Source organism: Lytechinus pictus, chromosome 1 (genome assembly GCF_037042905.1).
Source record: "Lytechinus pictus isolate F3 Inbred chromosome 1, Lp3.0, whole genome shotgun sequence".
Classification (NCBI taxonomy): domain Eukaryota; kingdom Metazoa; phylum Echinodermata; class Echinoidea; order Temnopleuroida; family Toxopneustidae; genus Lytechinus; species Lytechinus pictus.
Genome location: NC_087245.1, coordinates 23,556,341 through 23,581,997, shown reverse-complemented (window position 1 = coordinate 23,581,997; position 25,657 = coordinate 23,556,341). Strand labels below are relative to the sequence as shown.

At 36.2% G+C, this 25,657-nt stretch overlaps 1 protein-coding gene across 1 annotated transcript; it reads right to left on the bottom strand.

Moving 5' to 3' along the window:
• Positions 1–2,228: 2,228 nt before the first annotated feature.
• Positions 2,229–4,180, bottom strand: LOC129270729 (heparan sulfate glucosamine 3-O-sulfotransferase 1-like). Its single transcript, XM_054908086.2, has one exon. The coding sequence runs from the start codon at positions 4,078–4,080 to the stop codon at positions 2,929–2,931; it is 1,152 nt and encodes a 383-aa protein (XP_054764061.2). The 5' UTR covers positions 4,081–4,180; the 3' UTR covers positions 2,229–2,928.
• Positions 4,181–25,657: the final 21,477 nt, after the last annotated feature.

Genomic DNA, 25,657 nt, shown 5'->3' with positions numbered 1-25,657 from the left:
GGCGAACTTCACCCTGACGACAAGATGGTTTTAAAAAGGTAGAAAAATGAAGGGAAGATAATGGTGAAGGTTTGGTGAAAATCGGACAAAGAATAAAGGAGTTATGAAGTTTGATAAAATTTTGATCAAATGACGCCTCAAACGAACAGCCCCTCTATAAGTATGTCGTGTGATATGAATTTTCAAAAGTCATTTTTCAAAGAAAAAAAATGAAAATGATTTTATTTGCGCGGTGGATATTGTCATGGGCCACATCACGTCATACCCTCTTCTATAAGAAGAATATATTCATCATTGCCTGTTCCATTAAAAAAAAATGAATAATGGAATTTATATTACATGACGAGATGCTCCATGCATGTGACGTCACAAATCAAATTACTAATTCCCTTGTTTCTTATGAATTTTCATAAAACCTTAAGGCTTCACTAATATATTTTATGATTTTTGTGAAAGCAACTTATCGTCAGAGCGAACTTCTCCTTTAATTCGAATAAAATAAATATCACATCTGAATATTCATGATCTTCAGGTCACAAAGCTTCATCAAATTCGAACGGGCCAGTATCTTGATGAATATCGACATTCTAGAAGGTGCGACAAACCCACGAACACATCAATGGTTCGAGATCCGCATAATCATTGCATAACTGTACAGATAAGGATGATATAAATTCCCTGAGATAATAGTGTACATCACAATCCTTGCACACCGTAAAGCTTATGTGATTGCATGCACAATGATTAATCACATTTCCACCTGATATATTATGCCATCCATGCAACAACAATGAGGTGTTTTCTCACAGTTTCTTGGCTAAATGTAATCAGAATGCATTACACAATATCATTCACGTAATCACAGAAATAGAATTTTATAAGTCTGGATATTAATTTGGCCACAATAGGTTTGAAGACAGTTAAAGGGATGGTCCGGGCTGAAAATATTTATATCTAAGTAAATTGAATAAAATTCACAGAGCAAAATGCTGAAAATTTCATCCAAAATCGGATAACAAATAACGAAGTTATTGAATTTTAAAATTTATCAATATTTTGTGAAAACAGTCGTCATGAATATTCATTAGGTGGTCTGATGATGTCACATCCCCACTTTCCTTTTTGTTATGTTATTCCATGAAATCATAATTGTTCCATTTGTCCATTATGATGACATAAGTTGCGGCAATAAAATAACTAATGCATTTAATCAGTTGTCAATCCAATTGTATTAGTTCTTGGTAATTTTTTTTTTATTAATCCTAATTTCATATGAAAAAATACAAAAGAACAAGTGGGGATATGACATCATCAGCCCTCCTTATGAATATTCATGACAACATGCCATGATTAACTGTTTCACCGGAATAATGCAAATCTTTAAAAATTCAATAACTTCGTTTATTTGTTATCCAATTTTGATCAAATTTTCAGCATTTTGCTTTGTGAATGTTACTGTATTTATTGAGATATCTCCAGCCTGGACCATCCCTTTCAAATTCCGCCTAATTTGCTTGTCATAAACCAGCACCCCCTTCAAAAATCGTTCCCAGGCCCCTGCTATTGTTGTGGGTCACTTGTTTGTAGCCTGGAATAGCCCAACTGACACCATGATGACAGGAGGGGCAGACCGTCCGCTAAGCTATGCATGAATCTTCCTTTCATTAACATCAGAAATGAATACTACCATTGATATCAAGGGGGAAGTTCACCCTGAAGAAATTTTTTTTTTGGGTAAAAATCCAGACAAAATGAGAAAAAATATTGATGAAGGTTTGAGGAAAATCTATCAAAGATTAAGAGGTTATTACAACTTTATGTTTTCGAATTGTGACGTCATATACATGTAGAGCAGCTGCTCAATTATATAAAAATCATAAATTTCATTTTTTTTATGGGTCATGATTATTATTTATTCTTTCTTTCAGAAAATGAAAATTATTTGATTTGTTTTTTTTTCTTTCTTTTAGAAAATGAAAATTATTTGATTTGTTTACCACACGATATACTATAACGAAGAAGCTGCTCGCATAATGATGTCACAAATAAAAACGAAATAAAATTTTAATTACTTTTCTAATTACTTTTTTAATCTTTGATGGATTTTCCTTAAACCTTTACTAATAATTTTTTTCTTCTATTTTTACAATAAACTTTTTGTCAGAGTGAGCTTCCCCTTTAAAAGATGTAAGACGTGAAATCAAACTCTCGTTCTTGATGAGAAAACCTTCAGAAAATGTTCTTTTAAATCTGAAATCCTACATTCACAAAATATCTCATAGATTATTTTCACACACTTCACATGGTATTCTTAAATAACGTACATTGCATTATCGTTATACACATACAAACACTCACTAAAGCTAGTCTGGTAAAAAATATAGTCTTATAGAGTCAATTGACTATCTTTATATTTGTTCATCTAAAAATAATAAAAAATGGTGACTGTATGATCATCTGATGCATTTGAAGTAGAAATGTCATACTCAGAATCTGGAGTAGCTAATTTAGTCATGTTATTTTATTTTATAATAAAAGACATTTGAAACTAGAATATTTCGTAATTGTATATAAAAAAAAACTATTAGAATATTGTATCTTCATAAATCCCTTGAGAAATGGTTTTCATGGATATATATATATTTGTTTTTTCCCACATTCTTTTTTTTTCATTTTATTTACTAGTGAATTGAAAAAAGAAATATTCTATACATTTACTAACGTTACAGGTTTTAAATCTATGAGCAATTTTCTGATTATCACTCCGGTCCTGATGGGCTAGCATTATGCAAATTAAAGCATTCATTCAAAACTAAGGGGCTCAAACTATCGAAAGTATTCAAGGATCCCATCTGAAAGTGCACAGTAATAAGATATAAAAAAGGTTAATAACATTCTTACAAAACTTGCAGACAAAATCACAAGCCATTACCATGAAAACGTTCTGTTTAACAACTTTTCTAATTTCTTGTTAAAGGGCGCATAAAAATCATTTAACTTTTCGATGACATCTTCATCCACGTAGGGGTGTGGCCTTCCTTTATTTTTCGACATACAAGTATTAAGCGGTTTTTTCAAACAGTGGAACTTCTTCTCTTCATTAAAATAAAAGTGGTCCTCCGTGAAAAATGGTCTGATATCCAGGAAGGATTCCACACGGTGCATGGTGGGAGTTGGAGCTTTGACGAATTCCTCCCCGTCAAGGATAAGAAACTGGTCCAAAGGAAAGTACTGAAGCCACATGCGAAAATATTTAACGTAGATACCAGTGTCGATGAGTGCATTGTTCTCCCTGACAGAGCCATTCTCAAAAAGCACGGATTCTCTAAACGTTTGAGAAACTTCATACCTAATCATCCCGGGCTTTGGTGATCTTTTAAGCAATTTTGCACCACCAACTCGCGTTTCATCACTGTATCTCATGTGCACGAAATCTGAGATGGCGCGATTGACGGGATTGCGGATAATGACGATCAATTTCACATTGGGAATGGCACTTTTTATTCGACTGGGCACCTTAAGACGAATGAAGTATCCTGGAGTTTTTTCCATGGTTATTTGGTGAGGTGTCGAGTATGGCATTACGGCTATGTACTTATTTAAATCACTGAGGTCGTTATTGTTGATGAACTTCAGTTCTTTCTCCGCAAACGCAACATCTGGATGATAACTTAGAAAGTTCTTGAGCGTCGTCGTGCCACTTTTCTTGGTTCCTATTACGATTGCAGAGGGCGCCCTTCTAGAACAATTGAGTCGTATTAACTTCGTCAAGTCCAGTGGCTTGTACATTGGCTTTTCATGTTCGCCTTGGGCAATTTGATAACATCCATGGTTTATCATTAATTCATTACAGGAGACATTTGCGACTGTAACTTGTTTTGATTCGTTCCTCTCCTCATCCCCGTTCCTGTTTGTAAGAGGTAACTCATGCCTTCTAGAATATAGGGTAGTATGTGCATCATTGGCCAATAGAAATAACGTTAAGAATAAAAATGAAATGGAGGCGACAAGGACCCTGTTTTTAGAAAAGGGCCACCTAGATACAGTTATTGCAGAAAAAATAATTACATTTTTATCCATCTCGCTTGGTAGTTTCTCCAAACAACAAGAAGAACCCGTTACACATTAAATCTACAGATTCACCGATGGAATTTCCTGGGGGTAGTCATAGTGATGTTCGACAGGAGAGCCGCTGATAATCGAGGCTTAAAATACCTTAATCCTTTCTCGCGATGTTTCTAATAATAGAACATGATGGACGCCAGTATTAACGAAATGAAGACACACACGGTTCCTTTGAATTTAGTCACGTCCAACGATCTTTTGATGAGGTCAACCTTGATTATGCTTCGAACGAGTCTTACGCCCTCACTAGACCGCAATGTTGATGAAGAGAAGGAATAGAGTCAGAATGTTAAAGGTTGTAACTAAACCAGATCTGAAAAGAAAACAGAGAAAGAATACGTCATGAGTCTCACAATATGATGCCAAATTCACAATAGCCTGCATCATAATGAATACTGCTTTCATCATAGCTCACACAAAGATATATTGGAGGGGGTCGTGGCTATTGACCCACCCTAAATAATAATAACATTTTGTATTGAATTTTTTACTATCAAAATTGAAATTCCCCAGGCTGTTCGACGATTGCGAATGACATGCCACGCACCATTTATTGAAAGATTAATCATTAATTATTGTCGATTTTCAGCTCTTAGGCACAAAACAATTAACTCTATACACAGCAGCATCCGTGATCAAGGAAAACCGATAAGCAAAAGGAGAAAATGGTTTACACAAAGGCATAATTTTGAACAATTTTTAATTTCATAACGTTTTCGATCGCAAGAATAGAAGAAGTTGTACTTTGCGAATGTATTAGGTGGCAACTGGCACTCCACATATTTACCTTAGTCACTGATCTAAATCAGCAATTACTATGCATAAATCAGCCAATAGTTATTTTTCATCATAGACTCATAGTCACTATGTACTGGGTATTCGAATTAAAAATTACTACAAACTTACTCAAATAAAGTAAAATGTAAAAGAAATAATTATTATTTAGTAGACTTTCCTTTAGACTGCGCTACGAACTCATGCAAATTCCACAAGATTTTTGTCGTATAGGCCTATTAGCCTATAATGAAGAGAAAGTAACTACACTATTTACGATAATTTCTCTTTTTTTTACAATACAGTTGATAAGATCATGCATAATTGGTTGGATGTTTCGCAAAGGAATTGCAGTATGAAGACGAAAAATACTGTGAATGTTTATCGTTTGCAAAACGAAGGGGAGCTCGATAAGTTTATCTGAATTAAAACCAATATAAAGATCATGAACATTCATTGCATGATAATTTCAATTCGGAATAAATCAGAGTCACTGACCGACATCACTCAATTATTTAGTCCAATGTGGATTACAGAGTAGACGAAATCCCCTGAATCAATTGAAAACATACTGCAGGATAAATCTGATCATGGGCTATTTACTGAATAACAGCCTGAACCTGCCCCCAGACCCGAGCACAGGAAATTTGTAATACTTCCTCCATCAAACGCATTGTGACACGCGATTTATGAGATAACCCCCCCCCCCCCTTCTCCTTTCCCCTATTTATAGTTACTTTCCTCCCCGTTCTAGAAAAGAAAATCATTGCACACGTTCCTCTTGGATAAAATCACATTTACTGAGTTTTGAAGTTCTCTAAGTTCTCTAATAAGTCATACCACTGGTGATCAAGCAATAAACCATCTGCGTGCATTTAAAGTGACAGAAATTAATAATGCTTTCATTTTTTTATAATTTCTTTAAAATGTTCTCACTTCCGGGGGCTGCCCTCCAAACCGCCCCCATCTATAAGTCAGTGTGTGTGTGTGTGCGGTAGGTGTTATATACAACAAGTAAACATATGAGTATGTATATACATTCTACCTAGTTTAAGTTGTAGGCCTGTCTACTGATTCGTGACGAAATAATGTACACAAATAACACCCACTTTAAAACATATACCATGGCCGTACGCAGATTTTTTTATTTTTTTTCTGAGGTTCATATTACAGGTTTTTCGATAACATAATAATACTTAGGCATGTGTTAAATTTCTTTTTTTTCTATTTAATCGAGTGCACGCACTCTTAAAAACGTTGGGCAACATACGGTCCACACAACAATTGGTTAAAACTTTATCAAATTCTGAGTAGCTTTAAACCAATAATGTGTGCTTTTGGTGAAAACTACACAGTATTGGTTGAAAACTACCCAGAGTTGGATAATGTTTTAACCAATTGTTGTGTGGACCGTATGTTGCCCAACGTTTTTAAGAGTGCGCCTTAACGCGGATTTCTGAATCAGGTGCACGCATTACGTGCATTTTTGTGATAATATGCAATGCATATTTATAGAATTCGAAAAGTTGTCGGGGAGCAACTTTTCACTCCCCTCACGCCATGGTAACCCTCCGCGTTTTGGTGTACTAGCATACAAAGGCGGCATCCATAAATGGCATTTTTATAACCATATAAACCTTGTGTTTATTTATCCTGAACCTTTAACGAGGTCAGGAATGACCACCAACATTAGATGGAGACAAATCGTTCTGGCAATTAAGATTCGTTCGTCCTGTCATTTGGAACACAGTTCATGCAAAAATTACTAGCTGTAAAGCAATTGCACTCATGGTCATGATGATAGGTTATGTATGTTTCAATACTTTTGGCATGTATTATGTTTGAGGAAAGCTTCAAGTGAGGCAAATTCTTCTTTTCTCACACATTTGACAAGAAGGACCGTAAATTTCTATATACTAGTACGTCCCAGCCCTCTTAAATTTTTTTATCGTGTATTTCTTCCTCTTCTCACCATTTTCCTGGAGAAATCATAGTGGAGGTCGCCCAACTCGCGTCCTTCCATCACATTTCTTATTCTGGCCTTTTTTTTTGGGGGGGGGGGTCCTTCTTCATGCACGTGATCCGTTGTTAGCAATATTATCAATTGTATATGTTGAGAATGTAGTATTTTGTACCAAAGGAACTTTTCTCACCCTTCAGCTATCTTGTGAGCTCAAAGATCATGTCTGAGATGCTCCCAATAATATTTTACGTGTGCACTAAACAATATGGGATATATACCCAAAATCTGATATCATATTCATGCGTAGCTTGAGACGTAAATCCCCAGGATGGAGCATATGATCCGGACTGTCTGAATCTAAAGTTCTCTCGTTTCATTATTTTTTGTCAATAATACAGCGTACTTGCCATTTTGATGCGTTTATATACATAATGTGTTGAATGACATAACATAACATCAGTGTTTAGACTTGCAACTTCACATCATTGGATTACTTTTATCATAAACAGATTATTTACAATGTTACAAGCATATAGCGTGCTTTCCAGACGTTTCGAATATAGTAGTAGTAGTAGTAGTAGTAGTAGTAGTAGTAGTAGTAGTAGTAGTAGTAGTAGTAGTAGTAGTAGTAGTAGTAGTAGTAGTACTAGTACTAGTAGTAGTAGTATAGTAGTAAAAAGGAAAAAAACATTATTCATAGGACTGACGATAACTGCCCCCTGTCCGCCCCGAAAAATAGATAAACAACAGATAAACTATGGCTACTGCCTTAAATTCATCGGAAAATAAAAAATGACCCACAAAACTGTCAATCATGACTTTAAAGCCGGGTCACGATAGAAATATGAGGTTACAAGTGAAAGGTCACTTGAAGTCATTACAATGTACATGTACATGACACTGACCGCGGTCGTATACTGGCCTAGTGGCCTGGGATATTACGTTCCTCTTATGTGTGGTATTCCTATATAGACCCTTTTAATAGATGAAATATGCATTCAGTAATAATTATCATGGACCGAGGCCGACAATCTCCATACTTATTTTATAAATTGGCCTTAACCCGTAGGCCTACATTATATTTATAACTGCATGGGATGAGCAATGACAAATCCACCATTCTGCTGGACAAGTAGTGGGAATGGGCCTCGCTACCTGTACTCATTGTTTCTCACACCAGTCATATTATATAGGTTGAAGGTATACAGTGTTGGCCAATTTTAACGATATACCAGACAAGGTCTCCCTAACTGCCTAAGTTGTACGACATCCCTGTCAGGACCACTGACCATTTTAAAGTGCATTTTTAGGGCTTCATTTTTCAACAACCGCGCACGACTCTTATCAAGAATAGGGCACTGCCTGCAACCTTTGAATTCCCAATCCTCTGGCCAAAATCCTTCCGAAAGTCCTCTCATTTTACATTTTGGCAATTGCATTCCTTGGTGACACGTTCTCCCATTCAACCTCCATCCATGTTGAAAGCATTGCATCAAGAGGGATGGCTCGAAACACGTTTGAACTTTTTTCTTTCAATGTACTGTATTGATGACCACATGTTTTTACCCGTGAGATCCAAGGAACACAAGATCTCGGAAAGAGGTCAAACTGCCATTGTTTTCCTTCGAAAACATCTAAGTACATCTATTCTTTGTAAAATCTTTTCTACAATCAAAGAGGTAGCCCATACCTCCATGCCGTAATGATACTCAATATTGTTTAGGGGGTAAAATACAATAGCATAATAAACTCAGGGGGTAGAAATGAGATGGAGTATACGCTCACTCTTGCACAAGAACAGTGTCGGTCCCTGCAGATATTCTCCATTCTTCAGAGTATAACACAAAACAGACTGATAAATGGGAGAGTGCGTGATTCCTGTAAACCTATATAAAACCATAGAGCTATTACAGCTCTATGATAAAACCAGTGAGTTGGGAGTTGACCATGGGGCTCTTCAGTAGGTCAGAAACACGTTTTAAATCCCATACAGACAGAATCAAATTAATTCGAAATGCTAGCTTCATTCTATAATTTCAGTATAGTAAACTTCCGACGCCACTTCTCGTAAAAACATTTTTCAAGACCAAAAAAATGATATACATTTTAATTGAATAAAAATTATAGATTTTTTATATTCATAGACTATTCGACGCTAGATGACTTCGTTCTATTTTCAATTTTTTTCACAAAGGCCTACTAGATAATTGTTCCAGACAGTACCAAATTAATATTGACAATTTCCCTGATAATATTACTTGATAGATGAATATCCAGCCAGGCACTTCGAGATACTATGTACCAACATTTGATTGTTTCTACTGTGACTAAATGATGTGACGATTATGCTAAAATTAACATGATGCGTATTATTAGGGATACAATGGATATGGCTCGTTTTTTTTTATTTAGTCAGCTGCACTTGGAGATACTATTCCGTATTTGGAAACGGAAAGGGAAGTAAAATATTTAGTGAGAGGAGATAAACATAGAATTTTGTAGATTATTTAAGGTAGCTAAATTCCTCGATAAGATGTCCAATTACACTGTGTATACCTGTATTCCACCCAACCTCCCCCTCCCCCCCCCAAAAAAAAAAAAAAAAATCCATTAAGCGCGGAAGTAACGCGCGGGAGGGGGAGGGGTCTTCACCGATCAGCGAAAATAATTAGCCTTGCAGCTATATATCATGATTGTAGTGCTGTGGTTACTATTGCATTTGCATTACTATTGAATTCAATTCAATGACAACCTGGTTTGGTTTTCTTGTCTTGGCGAAGGCCATTTTAAGGAGTCATGAACGTTTCCTACTCCGGATCTTCACAGTACATTCAACCTAGACTGGTCGGAAGCTCGCGACTTTCCTTGTACTCGAAACTAGCAAAGTATCTGTTCCAGATTAGCCTATGTATACATATAATTTTATATAGGCCTACTATCCCATCAAAGTCCAGTGGATTTGATGAATATATGCGAGACCGTGGAACACGTTGAAAGACTAACCTATATTCCCACCCCCTTCAAAATAAAATAGGGCAGACTTTTCAATATCTCGTTGAAATATATATATTTTGATCTTATAGAACACCTCAATAAAGGCTTAAGATCCCCCTCCATTCTACAGTGACATCATCTTGTCACTCAATTATGAACAGGTACTAGGCCACAACAACTGATTAATTACATAACAGGTATGTTGTATCGCAATTGATCTATCGTGAACAGGTTATCTCTCTATTTTCACGATTATTGAAGACATAAATTCGTGAATAAAATGAGCCATTCAAATAAATAAACTTGCAGTTAGTTTGCCGGTAGCCTCTGGTACAATGAGCTCTAGCAACAACATGGGCTCTACTAATCTGTGGAACCTAAGGAGAGTTCAAATGAATGAATAAAATTTACAAAGTCGGTTGGGTATCATGAATGATCTGTACCAAATTCATTTATGGTGGAACAGTGGCGTAATGATCCAAAAACTGTTTTAACTATTTTTTTTTCATGAATCAAAAATATTGAGGGGGCTAGATAAGGCGGATCGCGTAAAATGTATAAAAAGTTTCGAGCGAGCAAAAATGTCGACATTTCTATTACAAAAATCAAATTTTGCAATTAGATTTTGATACAATATTAAGAAATCAATATCATATTTCTCCCGAATTCTCTCTTCTCCCCCCCCCCCTTGGTCGTGAAAAATTGGAGGGGTAACAAAAGCCCCCCCCCCCCCCCTCCATTAGTACGCCAGTGTGGTGGAATATATAGGCAGGCATAATACTTTTTACACAAAAGTATTTAAAAAAATCAATCTCTGAAAATATTAAATTCGATGAGAGAAATGTGAGCATTGTACTGTCTATAATTTTCAAAGAGGTAAACATGAGATATGGGCAATTGAATCTCGTATGTTACTCTTGTTTCTTCCTGTTCCCCTTGTAGTATCTCTTTTGTTGTGCACAAAGTAATTGGAGCTATTGGTAATTGTCGTATTTAGTAATCTGGGAAAAGACTAATCTGAATCAGAGTAAACTATAATGCTAATGATTTGTCTATCACAAATTCTGCGACGCATGTCTATCTGTCAAAGAATGAAAATGATGAATGGACAGACGGACGAAGTATAAATTGCCGTCTTTGGTCTTTGTTCTGGGTGACGTTGAAGTCCACGTTCTAGGAACTGGCAAACGTGTCTGTCAAAACAGTCCCTGGGCTGCAGTTTATTACACCTCTTTCATTTACACGACCTTTTAGACGGATATGAAGGAGGGTCGATAACAGCCTCGCACCTGAATGACCCCTCGATCGCACTGCCCATATTTTTGGCAAACTATTCAGTCTACTTTTCATGTTTCTGAACTGTTTAAACCAGACGAAACAACAAACAACAACAAAGGCGGGGATACTATCGATGGATGAAACAGTTGTTCGTGATTGCAGACGAACTTCCAACGAAATTCTACTTGTTTTCTTCGTCTTTTCTTGATTTTTATTTCTTCTCTCCCTCTTGGTCAATATAAAACAAGTACTTCTGCTATATTGCTGCTACGACGACGAAGACGACTACTACTGTTGCTCCTACTACTACTACTGCTGCTGCTGCTACTACTACTACTACTACTACTACTACTACTACTACTACTACTACTACTACTACTACTACTACTACTACTACTACTACTACTACTACTACTACTACTACTACTACTTCTTCTACTACTACTACTACTACTACTACTACTACTACTACTACTACTACTACTCTACTACCAGGGGCCGCGGAACCGGGGGGGGGGGTCTTTTTATCCAAAACTGTGTACAAAAACGTAAAATTTACCATATGATTGTGATTTTTAGCATGGTCAGCCCCCCCCCCCAATTTTGGCTTAGCACCCCCACTTTGAAAACCGTTCCAGGGCCCCTGACTACTACTACTACTACTACTACTTCTACTACTACTACTACTACTACTACTACTACTACTACTACTACTACTACTACTACTACTACTACTACTACTACTACTACTACTCTACTACTACTACTACTACTACTACTACTACTACTCTACTACTACTATTTCTACTACTACAATTTCTACTACTACTACTACTACTAATACTACCACTACTACCACTACTACCACTACTACTACTACTACTACTACTACTACTACTCTACTACTACTACTACTACTATTTCTACTACTACAATTTCTACTACTACTCCTACTACTACTCCTACTACTACTACTACTAATACTACCACTACTACTACTACTACTACTACTACTACTACTACTACTACTACTACTCTACTACTACTACTACTACTACTTCTACTACTACTACTACTACTACTACTACTACTACTACTTCTACTACTACTACTACTACTACTACTACTACTACTACTACTACTCTACTACTACTACTACTAATACTCTACTACTACTATTTCTACTACTACAATTTCTACTACTACTCCTACTACTACTACTACTACTACTACTACTACTACTACTACTACTACTACTACTACTAATACTACCACTACTACTACTACTACTACTACTATTTCTACTACTACTACTACTGCTACTACTACTACTACTACTATTTCTACTACTACTACTACTACTACTACTACTACTACTACTACTACTACTACTCTACTACTACTACTACTACTACTACTACTACTCTACTACTACTACTACTCTACTACTACTATTACTACTACTCTACTACTACTACTACTACTACTCTACTACTACTACTACTCTACTACTACTATTACTACTACTCTACTACTACTACTACTAATACTCTACTACTACTACGACTACCACGACTACTACTACTACTACTACTACTACTACTACTACTACTACTACTCTACTACTACTACTACTACTACTACTACTACTACTACTACTACTACTACTACTACTACTACTACTGTACGACTACTTATACTCTACTACTACTATTTCTACTACTACAATTTCTACTACCTACTACTACTCCTCCTACTACTACTACTACTATTACTACTACTACGACTACTAATACTACTTCTACTACTACTACTACTACTACTACTACTACTACTACTACCACCATCACCACCACCACAACCACCACCTCTGCTACTACCAAAAATATTAGTAATCCTACAATAATGTAGCTAAAAGACGTCTTTTAGCTCCGTGATCCTACTAATGTTGCTGATTATGCAACAATCAATCACCACCATCAACAGTTCGACTGTATATCGATTAGCGTTATTAGGACTGATAGAAGGCCTACCGAAAGTCCATGTACTTCCTTGATTATCAGTGTTTCATCGAAACCAGCAAATAAAGTAAAATGTACTATTATATAACATAAACATGATAAACTGATAGTATACTGCGGTTGGGCCCATTATAGACAGGTCTTTCCGGACGACCTTATATCGGAAACAAGCTGTCCTGTTCGATTGCCCTTTTATATAAATAAGAAAGCAAACCTTGTTCATAAATCGATATAGGCATGGACCTGTTTTAAATAGGTCCATGATATAAGTAAATTTAAAAAAAGTTACTATCAATGGGAATCAGAATTTTTCAATGAATGCAATGTGCAACAGTATTCACAACGAACCAAAAATGTTGAGTGCCTGACATAACGTACTTAGTCTCAGGGCAAAGAATAAAAAGCTGCAAGAGAGTTATAGGCGGCCCATGGCTCCCCATAACAACAACAACAATAATAACAGCTACAATAATAATACTAATGATAATAATAATAATAATAATAATAATAATAATAATAATAATAATAATAATAATAATAATAATAATAATAATAATAATAACAATAACACAACGATAGCACCATCTATCTAGACCCCCCCCCCCCCTGTATTCCAGGGATGTGCAAAACTCTGATCCAGGATTTCATATTTTTTTCAATTGCTTTTTATCAATTTCATCAACAGAAAATTACCTATCCATTAAATATTGTTCTCTTCTCACATGCAGACACGCCTACCCCCACACCCCATCCTCCCATGGGTCTATATAATATAGGCTTACATAAAATTGCGCCATCCCAAACTCACACAAACTTTTGTGGGGGGGGGGGGGGGCTCACGCTTTTAAAGGATAAACTCATTAATCACGCTAATGTGAAAAAAAAAAATGCTTCACGGGGTCAAAGCCCTAATAATTAATGATTAATCTGAGGCATAAATCTGTATGCTGATGCACCTATACTACTGCAGTGGCGCCTTTCAGCCTCTGTACTCTGATGACTATACCATGATCAATCTTATCTTGACTATTCGTCATAAGTTACATAACCTTTTATTTATTATTACGTAATACAGTTTAAAGCCCGTCTAGAGCTTTGGTACGAACTGGTCAATATTGTGAACTACCTCAAGTATTTCATATATTATAATCATTATTCTTATTTTTCCCCTACTCATCCATACTTTGTGAAAATATAAATTGATATTTCTTGATATGTAGCGCCCTCTTTCTGTAAGGTTCAATATCAATTTAAAAGTAATTTTTTTTCTCCAAATTTGAGCACTTAGTGAATGATATCAGGGGCGTAATAGGGAGAGAGAGAGAGGAGAGAGGGGCGAAGCAAGAGAACGAAGCGAAAGGGCATAAAACTTTACAATTTTAAATTGAATCTGATTTTCTGCCAGATTCGAACACTATATCCAGAAAATAATTTGTATATATCATTCCTTTTCCTTTTGTTGTCTTTCTTCTTATTGTTAGGATATTCAATAGCTTTTTGCCAACGCTTTTCTCTCTCACGCTAGGGTTCACAATAAGGCCCATTTTACTATCTTCCCCGGAACTGGAATATCACTTGAAGCATCAAGGGGTAGTTCACCCTGTCGATAAGTTGCCTTTAATAAAAGCAGACAAACAAGAGAAATAATATTGATCGAAAATTGAGGAGAATCCATCGAAAAATAAGAGAGTAATGAGATTTTAAAATTTCAAACATGTGACGTCATATGCGAGCAGATTCCCCCAATTATAATGTGATATACATTCCATATATTTCTCCTTTTTGGGGGATATTATAATGAATGCAACTATTTTTCTTGTACTGTAGAAGGGGGCATGCATGAAATGATGTGTATGATGATGTCTATCGCACAATTGAAACTCACTTTCAAGCTTCAAATTTTTGAACAAATTGTATTTTTGAGAATTCATATCACACGGCATACGGAGGAGCTGCTTGTCTGAAGTGCACTTTCAAATTTCATAATTCCGATATTCTTTGAAGAATTTCCATCAAAACTTCACCAATATTTTTCTCTATATTTTCTGATTTTATTAAAACCAAATTAATATTATCATGGTGAACTTCGCCTTTAAGCATTCCGGCTGTATCATAAACATGGATAAGAGTGTCCTACTTTTACATTCCAGACGTAGATAATAATTGATCTTTTAAAAGTGGGTCCATCAGAGACTCTATAGGCCTACCGTAACCCCAAGTCATCAGTTAAGACTAAAGACTATTGATAATCGTTAGTTTCTTGCTAGTAATTGAAAATGTGGTGGCTACTATCTACATCTGAAGGATAAGAAAGTTTTCACTCTCATCATGGCCTCGAATTTCTTTTCGGGCTTCTCGCCCTGTTTTAGTCTCAATAGATTATCCACGAATTCCCAATATTGATTATAGAAGTGTATATAAAGCAACGTGACTGATGAAACGTTATATTGCATATCATTGAGGTGATCGTATGTCATGGAATTCATATCATGAAATATAACTCACGTTACGTCACAACCTTACATTTACAAAATACTTTTGTTATTCTTTCTTGGATTTCCCTGCAAACCTTCGTCATGTTCGTATAATGTTTATCGAATTAAATCTGGGTGAACTAAAGATAAGCATAATGCTGAAGTCTTCATTGCAATCAGATGTAAATTAAGAAATTTTTACATTTTGAGATTCGCTTATTAATTTTTCACAAAACAATGCGCAACGCATTGACATTAATGAGAGAGAATATAGATGATGTCCCCCTATCCCTATTTTTTTTTTCTGCGTTCACAATACATTATCATAAATATCTACATTGTTTGTAATATACAAAATAATTCATAATGCATACAATATAAACATAATACATAATTTGAAGGAAAAAAATGGTGTGGTTTTGATAATAAAAAAGGAACATTAACAAAATTTAATGAACACAGGAGACCGCCATCGTGAGCGGTTAAGCTTGTAATTGATGGCGGCCTCATAAAAAGGGTTCATGACTATGATTGGTATAATTACTGAACAAGTGGGTGCAATGCAGGTGCAGGTGCGGGTGCAGAAGATAGCTGTAGAATTTATATTTTTATTTAATTTATAGTGGTAAATGAGGATTAATTTGAAGGTTGTGATGAATAAGATCGAATGATATTTCTTTTAACAGTTGATCCCTATTTCTGTTGTGTTCGATTAAAAGATTTTTTTCTTCAGATTGTTTAATAAGAAATGACATTCATGAATTACAATAGGATGCAACAATAGCAATCTCACATTTTCATAGAAAATCAAGCCTTTATAAAGAGGAAAAAATAAGACATTTCATTTAATAAAATATACAAAACGTGAGTGAGTGCATGACGTTATTTATTACCTCACTTGCATCATGTGCATAAAGCATGTAAAGACTAGGAGGTGTATATGACTGTTTTGTAAAATTAAGCAAATTGTACTGTCAACTTTCCTATTTTACATCTAGTTTTGATGATATTTTTAGCGTTATCCTATAATTTGATTTTTAACTTTTCATTCAAATTGGCTCTTTGCTGGGGTGGACTTGTCACGCACCTTTTAATGGTTCTCCACTGTCCTTTGTTCAAATTTCATGGAAGAAAATAGGCCTCTCCATTTGCAAGCAAGTAATAACAAGTGTCAAGTTACATTTGACGAGAGCGATATATATATTGTCCTCAAGAGTTAGCGGAAGGTGATGCACAAAAGGATGTTTGTTTACTCTATACGTTTACTTAAAAACTATAACTAACAAAATGAGACAAGGGGAGCATTTTATGAAATTAAATAGTCAGTAATTTCATCTGACCATTGTTATAAGCTACAACAAATCTTGGCTTCTAAGAAGTAAGAGCAAATTAGTCAGATGAACAACTTATTCATGAAATGCTGATCTTCTGTATCTGAGTGAGACGCGCAAATGTTTATTTCATCTTTACTGAATACTGATTATCTTTGGCTCGAAATACAACTTAGCAAATTAAGGAGTGAATCAACAAAAAAAGGGGGGAAATGGTTCCGCCCCCACCCTCACCCCTTCGAGATGGGAAGAACCCATACATGTAATGTATATGGCTAATTCGAACTGGGTGGTGTTTCATAAAGCTGTTCGTAAAGTTACGCACAACTTTACGAACGACTGGAACATGTTCTTATACATAAATCAGCTACATAGGGATATATCATATAGCACAAGAAAGGATCACCAGTCGTGCGTAAAGTCATTCGTAACTTACGAACAGCTTTATGAAACGGGCCCCTGATATACTAAACAAGTAACCTGATGAAATACGTCATCATAATGTGTGCCTCGCAGGTGACTAGACAGCTGATTGTAAAGATCAACTCTTCAAGACGAAAAAGGATTTAGCTCTAATCAATAAGCTTCCCATTTAAACTCCTGTTGGCATTTATCAAGGCTACGATTAATGTCGGGAAGAAACAAGAGAATGCACTTTCCTCAAAACAAAAGGTAATCAAAGGACAGGTCAAGGGAGGGCATACGATTTTAGAGGGTAGATGATACATCGGATGGTGAAATAATAAATGAGGGACAAAAAAGTGAAATAAAAGGAAGGTCTAAAATCGAACACATTTAGGTAATTGAGAAGAAAGAAAAGTAGAGAAAACAGAAGCGATAATTGATTTAAGATCGTCAAGCTAGGGTGAACGTCTTTGAGTTTGTAGCCTCTAATTAGCACCAACATCAATCAAAATAGGATTCAAGGGCAAATTCCATCTCAACAAGCACAACACTGAATATTTAATCAAAACCGGATGTAATTCATGTAAAGTCAGAGTTAATCGTTCACACAAAACAGTGACACGAGTATAAACGAGTGGCATTTAAAGGACAAGTCCACCCCAAGAAAATGTTGACTTTAATAAAAAGAGAAAAATCCCACAAGCATAACACTAAAAATGTCATCAAAATCGGATGTAAAATAAGAAAGTTATGACATTTTTAAGTGTCGCTTAATTTCACATAATAGTTATATGCACATCCAGGTCGGTATGCAAATGAGGGAACTGATGACATCACGCACTCACTATTTCTTTTGTATTTTATTGTGTGAAATATGAAATATTCTTATTTTCTCCTCATTGTCCTGTGAAACAAAGTTGTATTTCTCCCTGAACATGTGGAATAACCATTGTTTAACATTTTATGGTTCAGTCAAGTTGGTCCTTACTGTCAAATCTGTAAAAATTGAAATATTGTATAATTCAAACAATAAAAAACAAAAGAAATAGTGAGTGAGGGATGTCATCGATTCTCTCTTTTGCATGTGACTAAATTGTGCGTATAACTATTTTGTGAAAAATAAGCGAAACTTTAAAATGTCATAACTTTCTTATTTTACATCCGATTTTGATGAAATTTTCAGTATTATGTTTGTCTGATTTTACTCTATTGATTTAAATCAACATTTTTCTGAGGTGGACTTGTCCTTTAAGTTTAAGAATAGACACTATGATCACATATTATTTAGGCCCTTTTATTGATTTCTTTACTGAATCATACACAGTACAAAACATTTATATTTTCTCCCTATAATATAACAAAAAAAGATTTTATTTATCCTTGTACCTGTGATATCCCCATGACTATCATCTGATTTAATCAAATACTAGAGCATTGCCGAATTTACAAAAGTTACAATTGTGTGCATGTGACCCTCTCATTTGCATATCGAATCTTATTTTTTGTTTGTATTTAATGTTTTGTGAAATAAATAAGCGAATATTAATACAACTCTACAAACTCTCTTACACGAATTTGTTGGAATCTGCAGCGTTATGCTTATTGTACGTTTTATTATGATCATTCAAACCGATTTCCGTTTGTGTGGACTTGAACTTTAACTGATAACATTTCAAACCAAAATAGACTGAACCACTTGATATCATGTCAGATCGTTTTAGAACACACTTGCTCTATTTTGGCCGAGTCTCAATCATACCGGTAGTACTCATCGGATATTATGATTTTATTATTAACAACCATTGTTTTGGTGAGGGGATTGCGTGCAACTGAAACAAATTATGTATTTCTCTTTTGCCCCCCCCCCCCTCTCTCTCTCCCTCCCTCTATTACTATATATATCTCCCTCTCTCGATCTCCTACTGTATATCCTTATATTCACCCAGAATTTTTACTTTGAATACCCTATGGACACCATCTCTCGAGAGAGAGAACGATGGAATGGCGTATTTGTTGGGGGTGTGGGTGTGTATTTGCAGGGTGTGGGGGAGAGGGAGGAGGGAGGGTGGGTGGCTAGAGAGAGATAGAGAAAGGGAAGAGAGTGGGAGAGAGAGAGAGGGCGAGATTTTTATGGGGTGGGTTAAGGAAGAGGCACATGAAGGGGGAGGGCAGCTCGACGGATAGAGGAAATTAAAATAAGAAGTGCAAGTCTGCTAGTGATATTCAACAGCCGGTTCAAAACATCACCCTAAAATAGCAAATGTTGTAAAACGGGATTACAGAGTATAAACAAGTTTTAAATTCTCTAATCTTGCTCTCGAAGTATAACCAGAAATCCAAGAACATAACCAGGAGCAAAGCCATTCATTCACCACACGTGATTCAGGTACAGAAGGCCTTGCTCTACAATTGGACCGTGCCATGATCAAGTTCGACCTCATAAACCTCTCAAAAGTTGCCGCGTGATAATTGTAATTCCAATAAATTTAGGAAATTGGCTATGCGCAAAAAAAAGAATTACCAGGATCACACTATCGTTGTTATATTTTTATAAGAAGAAACCCTGACAACGACCACATCAACAAATTGCTTTTAGCATGTTTAGGGTACAATACCACCACTGCCTTCAGACTATACATGGTGACGCTCTGGTATTTTGATAAGGCCGGGGGGGCGGTCAATACGACCAATTTTTCCTCATGACAATTGTATTGAGTAATATGAAGGCTATATATAGGCCTACCTATCCCTTTTAATCTCTCTGACGCTTCTCTCTTCCCCATTGGCGTCTCTCCCCTTTTTTCACCATTACTTCTACTACTTCAAATATCACAAAGAACAGTCGCCCCTGCCCCAATAGAGCCATCCCTGAATACTACACCACTGATGCTGCTGCCGCTGCTGCTGCTACTACTACTACTACTACTACTACTACTACTACTACTACTACTACTACTACTACTACTACTACTACTACTACTACTACTACTAATAATAATAATAATAATACTACTACTACTACTACTACTACTACTACTACTACTACTACTACTACTACTACTACTACTACTACTACTACTACTACTACTACTACTATACTACTACTACTAATACTACTACTACTATTAGCTATGATTACGCCTACTACTAACACAATATAGCACCATTTTCTTTGCAATGCGTTCATGGATTTAGGGCACATATGGAAATAAACCCTGTTATATGATTTCTAAATCGGCGGGTAGAAAAGAGCCCTTTTATCTTATATTCATAAATGCATTTGCTGAGATACAGGCGACCCCCGTGTGAGCTATTATTGAACTTCAAAAAAATGTAAGAATATGTCCCAAAATGGTACAACAACAAAATAATTAATCATCAGAAGTATTTTAGGCCTATATCATCGGCACTTCATTTCCGGCAACCATAAAATCCTCATCTTGCACTCTTATCCTTCTCCGTCATCCATGCATTGTAGACCTACAGAATATTACAAACTTTGTAATCATACATTACATTAATTAATTTATATTGATTTGACGAGAAGGAATGGAAATCCATTCTTTCAGGAACCCCGTAAAAGACGGATCATCAATGCACTGTTGAGTAAATTAATCAATACACCGTTCACGATGTAGGCCTATATTTCAAGTATTAAGTTTTAAAACCATTAATTTCATAATTAAATTAATACTTGCACCGAAGTTATTTTGAGTGTTAGTGTTACCTCAAAAATGCATTTCCGTTCCTCCTCATCATGCAATTGATCAAAAGGAAATATTGTGGGGTTTTTTTTTCGTTACCCTTTGCCAGAGCATCCGTGTCCATTCCCATTACAAATAGGCAATCAGAGCTCATTATAAGGAGGAGATGACTGTAGTTTATCCGTGATAGGAACCAAATTTGAATGGCAGTATTTCCAGTGTTGGACGAATTCCAAATCAGTATATCCTGTGACTGTGAGATAGACGATCAAACAAACCCTCAATAATTGCGGATACACGATGAAACAGTTTCAATAAATAAATCAATGGCAACTTAATACTTAATCACAGAAAAATATCCTCACAAGTTGAATTCATTGAAGTCTGAAGTCTTCAGTGTTTCTCACGTGAGATGTCAGAATTCCGAGGCTCGCGACATCGCTGATATGACTGAGATCAAAACGGGAACTTGCAGGCGATAAGAGGTATCACACTTGGTAGCCTTCAATTCTTGAGAATGTTTAGAGAAAAACTGAGATTTGAAAACAAACACGGTTCGAGCTTTCAAGATGACAGGATACCTTTACACGCTGTGGCGATGCTCGGAGTGCATCACATTCACAGTGCCTACATTATTTTCGTTCGGGTTCATGGTGGGGGTAGTAATTAGCTGAGGAATTGCCCCCTATCTGCAGATCGGAGAACAGGGAGTCATAAGTCCATGTGTCTTGATCACACTGGTTCCCTGATGGACATTGTTTGTAGAACAGTTGTAGCCCTGAACGAAGAATGTTTACACAACGATAGACTGGTGGTGGCTCTGTTTTTCAGAGAGCGCGCGCCATCGTGCGTGCGCTGCGGAAAAAAACAGCATGGGCATGATGGGGAAGGGATTGTCAAGTTTGGGTGGCATGAGGGGGACGGAGAAGAAGGGGGGAGGGTTCTTTCATCGAAACAAATAAAATGGCGTAAGGTAGCATTACAATTTTAAGTGGAGAGTTTCAGGAGTTTAAAGTTGTACTTGTTCATTGTTTCAACATAAAGCTCTCAGCAGGTATAGGCGTATAGCAGCCACTTTTACTTTTTAATAGCATCTTTCTTTTGGAAAGTTGGCTGAATAAGAAAAGGGGAGAAGGAGAATGGCCTACATAAAATAGAAATATAGGAGACAGAACTGTTAAAAAAAGGAAACACACAAACAGACAGAAAATTAAAACATTTTTTGGTATCGTTGTTTTACCTCTCCCTATTCCTTCACACGTTCGATTACTTGGTCATTTACTCCTGGGGGTCACGTATAAAAGCTTCAATTAAAATACTTTTATGATTTGATGGTATCCTTAAAGGGATTGTTTCACTTTGTGAGCAATTTAAAAAATTATCATATTGCTTTTTGAAAATGGTATGAACATTTGACTAACAGCTCAAAAATACCCATGTGAAAGTTTGGGATCATAACATGATTGGGAAGTGTTTTTAAAAACTGAAAATCTGAGGCAATGTTTGAAGAGAAAAATGCACTTCTCGACGGTTGATTCATGATTCCGTTTCCAATTTAAATCGATATTATATAGCGCCACCTTGTGATGTATGCAAGAAAGTAGGCGGAGCTTACCACGGGGAATTTCGCTTCTTGCGTGATCTGTGGGCGAAGTTAGTTTGTTTTTGGCTTTTTCTGTGTCTCCGCTCGGTGTGTGCGATAAGCGATCGATGCATGTGCGTTGCTTATTGCCTGTGTGAAAGGGTGTATGTGTGTGTCGCTTGACCATAACATTGGGGGAATATCATAGGTCCATGATCATACTGTCAAACTGTGTCGAACTCGTGAATGTCCATTCCGTCTGTGGTCTGTACATTTGAATATGCTACATGTATGCCTCATAATGAACTTTGTAGACTTACAGACCATGGGATTTTGATGAATTTATATTTTGGCGACGTAAATTAGTAGCAAATAAAACGACAACAACAGAAAAGAACGCGACAAACCGGGGCTACAAATACAATCTCGGATCTACAGTGTAGAGTAGTACAGTAGTTTTTTTTGGTGGATCATGGGGGCCGGGGATGGAGCGTGATTTTCCAGAAGCTATATTGTGCCCCCCCCCCAAAAAAAAAAATCCCCTCTGTTCTTTTCTTTAGTTTACCTTTGCATGCACTACAAGATATCCTTGTGGTTGTTGATAATTCTCTTTTACCTGGTCACGATATAGCAAACGTCCGTCGACTGGTTCGAGAAGAGAATGCAATATAGCTCCATGTAATGCAATATCATGGAGCTGTAATATGTATCCGAACTCCACTCTGGTCATGTTACGTCCACGTAGTCACAGGCCTTCGTGTGTCATGTGCATGTTTACATGCACGGGGCATAGCTGGGTAGGAACTCGGAATAAAGGCAGTGACCTCTCCTTCTCCCCCCCCCCCCCCCTGGCATGGAAACATCCACCATCGTGTTTTGTTTTTTTTGTGTGTGTGTGTGTGTGTGTTTTTACGTTCTCCACGAGCTCCCCCAACTAAACAAAGATATTCCCATCCCGGATTTGATCCATCCCATCAAAATCTTCGGTAGGCCTATCTTCACGTAAGATGCTTATGAGAAACTCCCGGGGAGAAACTATATGATCAACATGATCAACGTATTGCCCCCCCCCCCCTCCGATCGATCGGGGCCTATCCGTTTTGGACTTTATTTTAGAACGTGGTAGATAGGGTAGTTGCAAACCGAAAACATCTCGACTCCTAGACCCCGGACTATAATGACTATTAGACCTACAAATTATTATCCATAAACTTTGTTGGTTTTTTTTATTTTTTTTATGGTTTTTCTGTAAGGGGTAGGAATCGTATTTAATTTTATCCATGATTGGGGTCAATAATTCTTTCAGTTTCTCCGCCATATAATCCGCTCATGACATCTTTCAAATCATATCACTTTTCTTTTACATTTTCCATTTCTTTCGGCCGCTCTTTTCTTTTCTTCTGCTTCCCCTCTCTCGATCCTCCTTCCGTAAATTCTTTACAGTAAAAAAGAAGTCTGATTTTTTTTTACACATCCCTGATTACTATATGAACCTTACGTGAAAATAGTCTTTTGTGTTCTTTTCTAGCTCGTTTACCTGAAAACCTGTAAATTGGTTATTGATTTTCTTCATACAATTTATATGAAACCTCAGCGTATATGAAGCATCCTTTACCTTCGATCTGGTATTGTTTATATTGGTCGGTTGGTTGGTTTTATTCACGATTAAAAAAATGCATAAATATAAACAAAATAACATTACATAATCAAATAATAAAAAAAAAACAATATAACAAATTAACAATATAACAGTAATGAAGCTTACAATGCATGTAATACAGAATCGTAGGGATAGACCCGTTTCATATTGGCTATTGATAGCCAACCTGTTCTTCCCCGGGGTCCCTAAAAATAAATCAATTAAATTAGCATTACAATATGAAAATTTCTAATAAATACGAGTATAACAAATCAATATAAAACAAATGTAAAATAATATATCCTCATGATATCATTCATTTGGGGAAAATAATGAAAAATGAAATAGTGTAATTAGTCAAACGTTATCAATCACGAAAGTTCCCTTTTCTGCTCGATCCAATCACTGAAACATTCAAATTCCATGGAACAATTAGTCATACATGATCACCACAACTATCACATAACAATACACTTAAATTCGTGTATTTTAAAACAAATTCTTGTGAATGAGCATAATTGTATTTCCGTCGATATTGAAAGGCCGTCTCTAACAGGGTATGACCCCCCCCCCCTTCCCATGTCGGGGTAAGGGGGAGAGGGGGAAAATAGAAGTGAGGATGGGGAAGAAGAGAAAGAAGAAAAGTGGAAGAAGGAAAGAAAAAAAATGAAAAGAAAAGAGGCTGTCGGACTGACGCCTACCGGAAAAATGATATAACTGTTGGATCACGAAGGAATGTTCCATTACTCCGTGTATATATATGCTATACCGACAGTGATTAGAATATACTGTCACACAGGGCGGTTCTAATTAATTGCTTCATGTTCCGAGAGAGATTTGAATGTATATAGGTTTTAGGTCTAAATCGCCTTACAATCAAGCCCATTTTTTTTTACGTACAGTGATTAAAATTGCCCGGCCATATGTCCCAGTCGCCAAAATTGTTAGCTCGCGCTTCGCGCTCGCATCATTCAGACTGTTCCATTATCATCTTCACAAGTTTCTTACGTGTTGGGCAGCGCTTTTAAAATATTCACTTTTATGTCAGTAAATTTAGTTCGCGCTACAAACAGCTTGTTCTTTATTGTTTTACAACGTCCAGTCATGATCAATTATATAAAAAAAAAAAATATTGTTGAGCATGATATACCCTTCGTATTCATTATTACAAGAAGTGCAAAAGGAATGTCTAGTTTTTATGTCTACATGTAAAAAATAGCTTATTGTGCTTCGCGCTTGCAATTATTGTTTACTGAGGTACATATAATTTGATATTTACATTAAAAAAACCTGCTTAGAATGTCCAGTTGTCGGGCCATAATAATATTCAGCTCGCGCTATTCGCTCGCATTGTTTAATTTAATGTC

Bases quoted from the DNA above. Each gene is read 5' to 3' on its own strand.
- LOC129270729 (XM_054908086.2), bottom strand. From the start codon at position 4,080: ATGGATAAAAATGTAATTATTTTTTCTGCAATAACTGTATCTAGGTGG.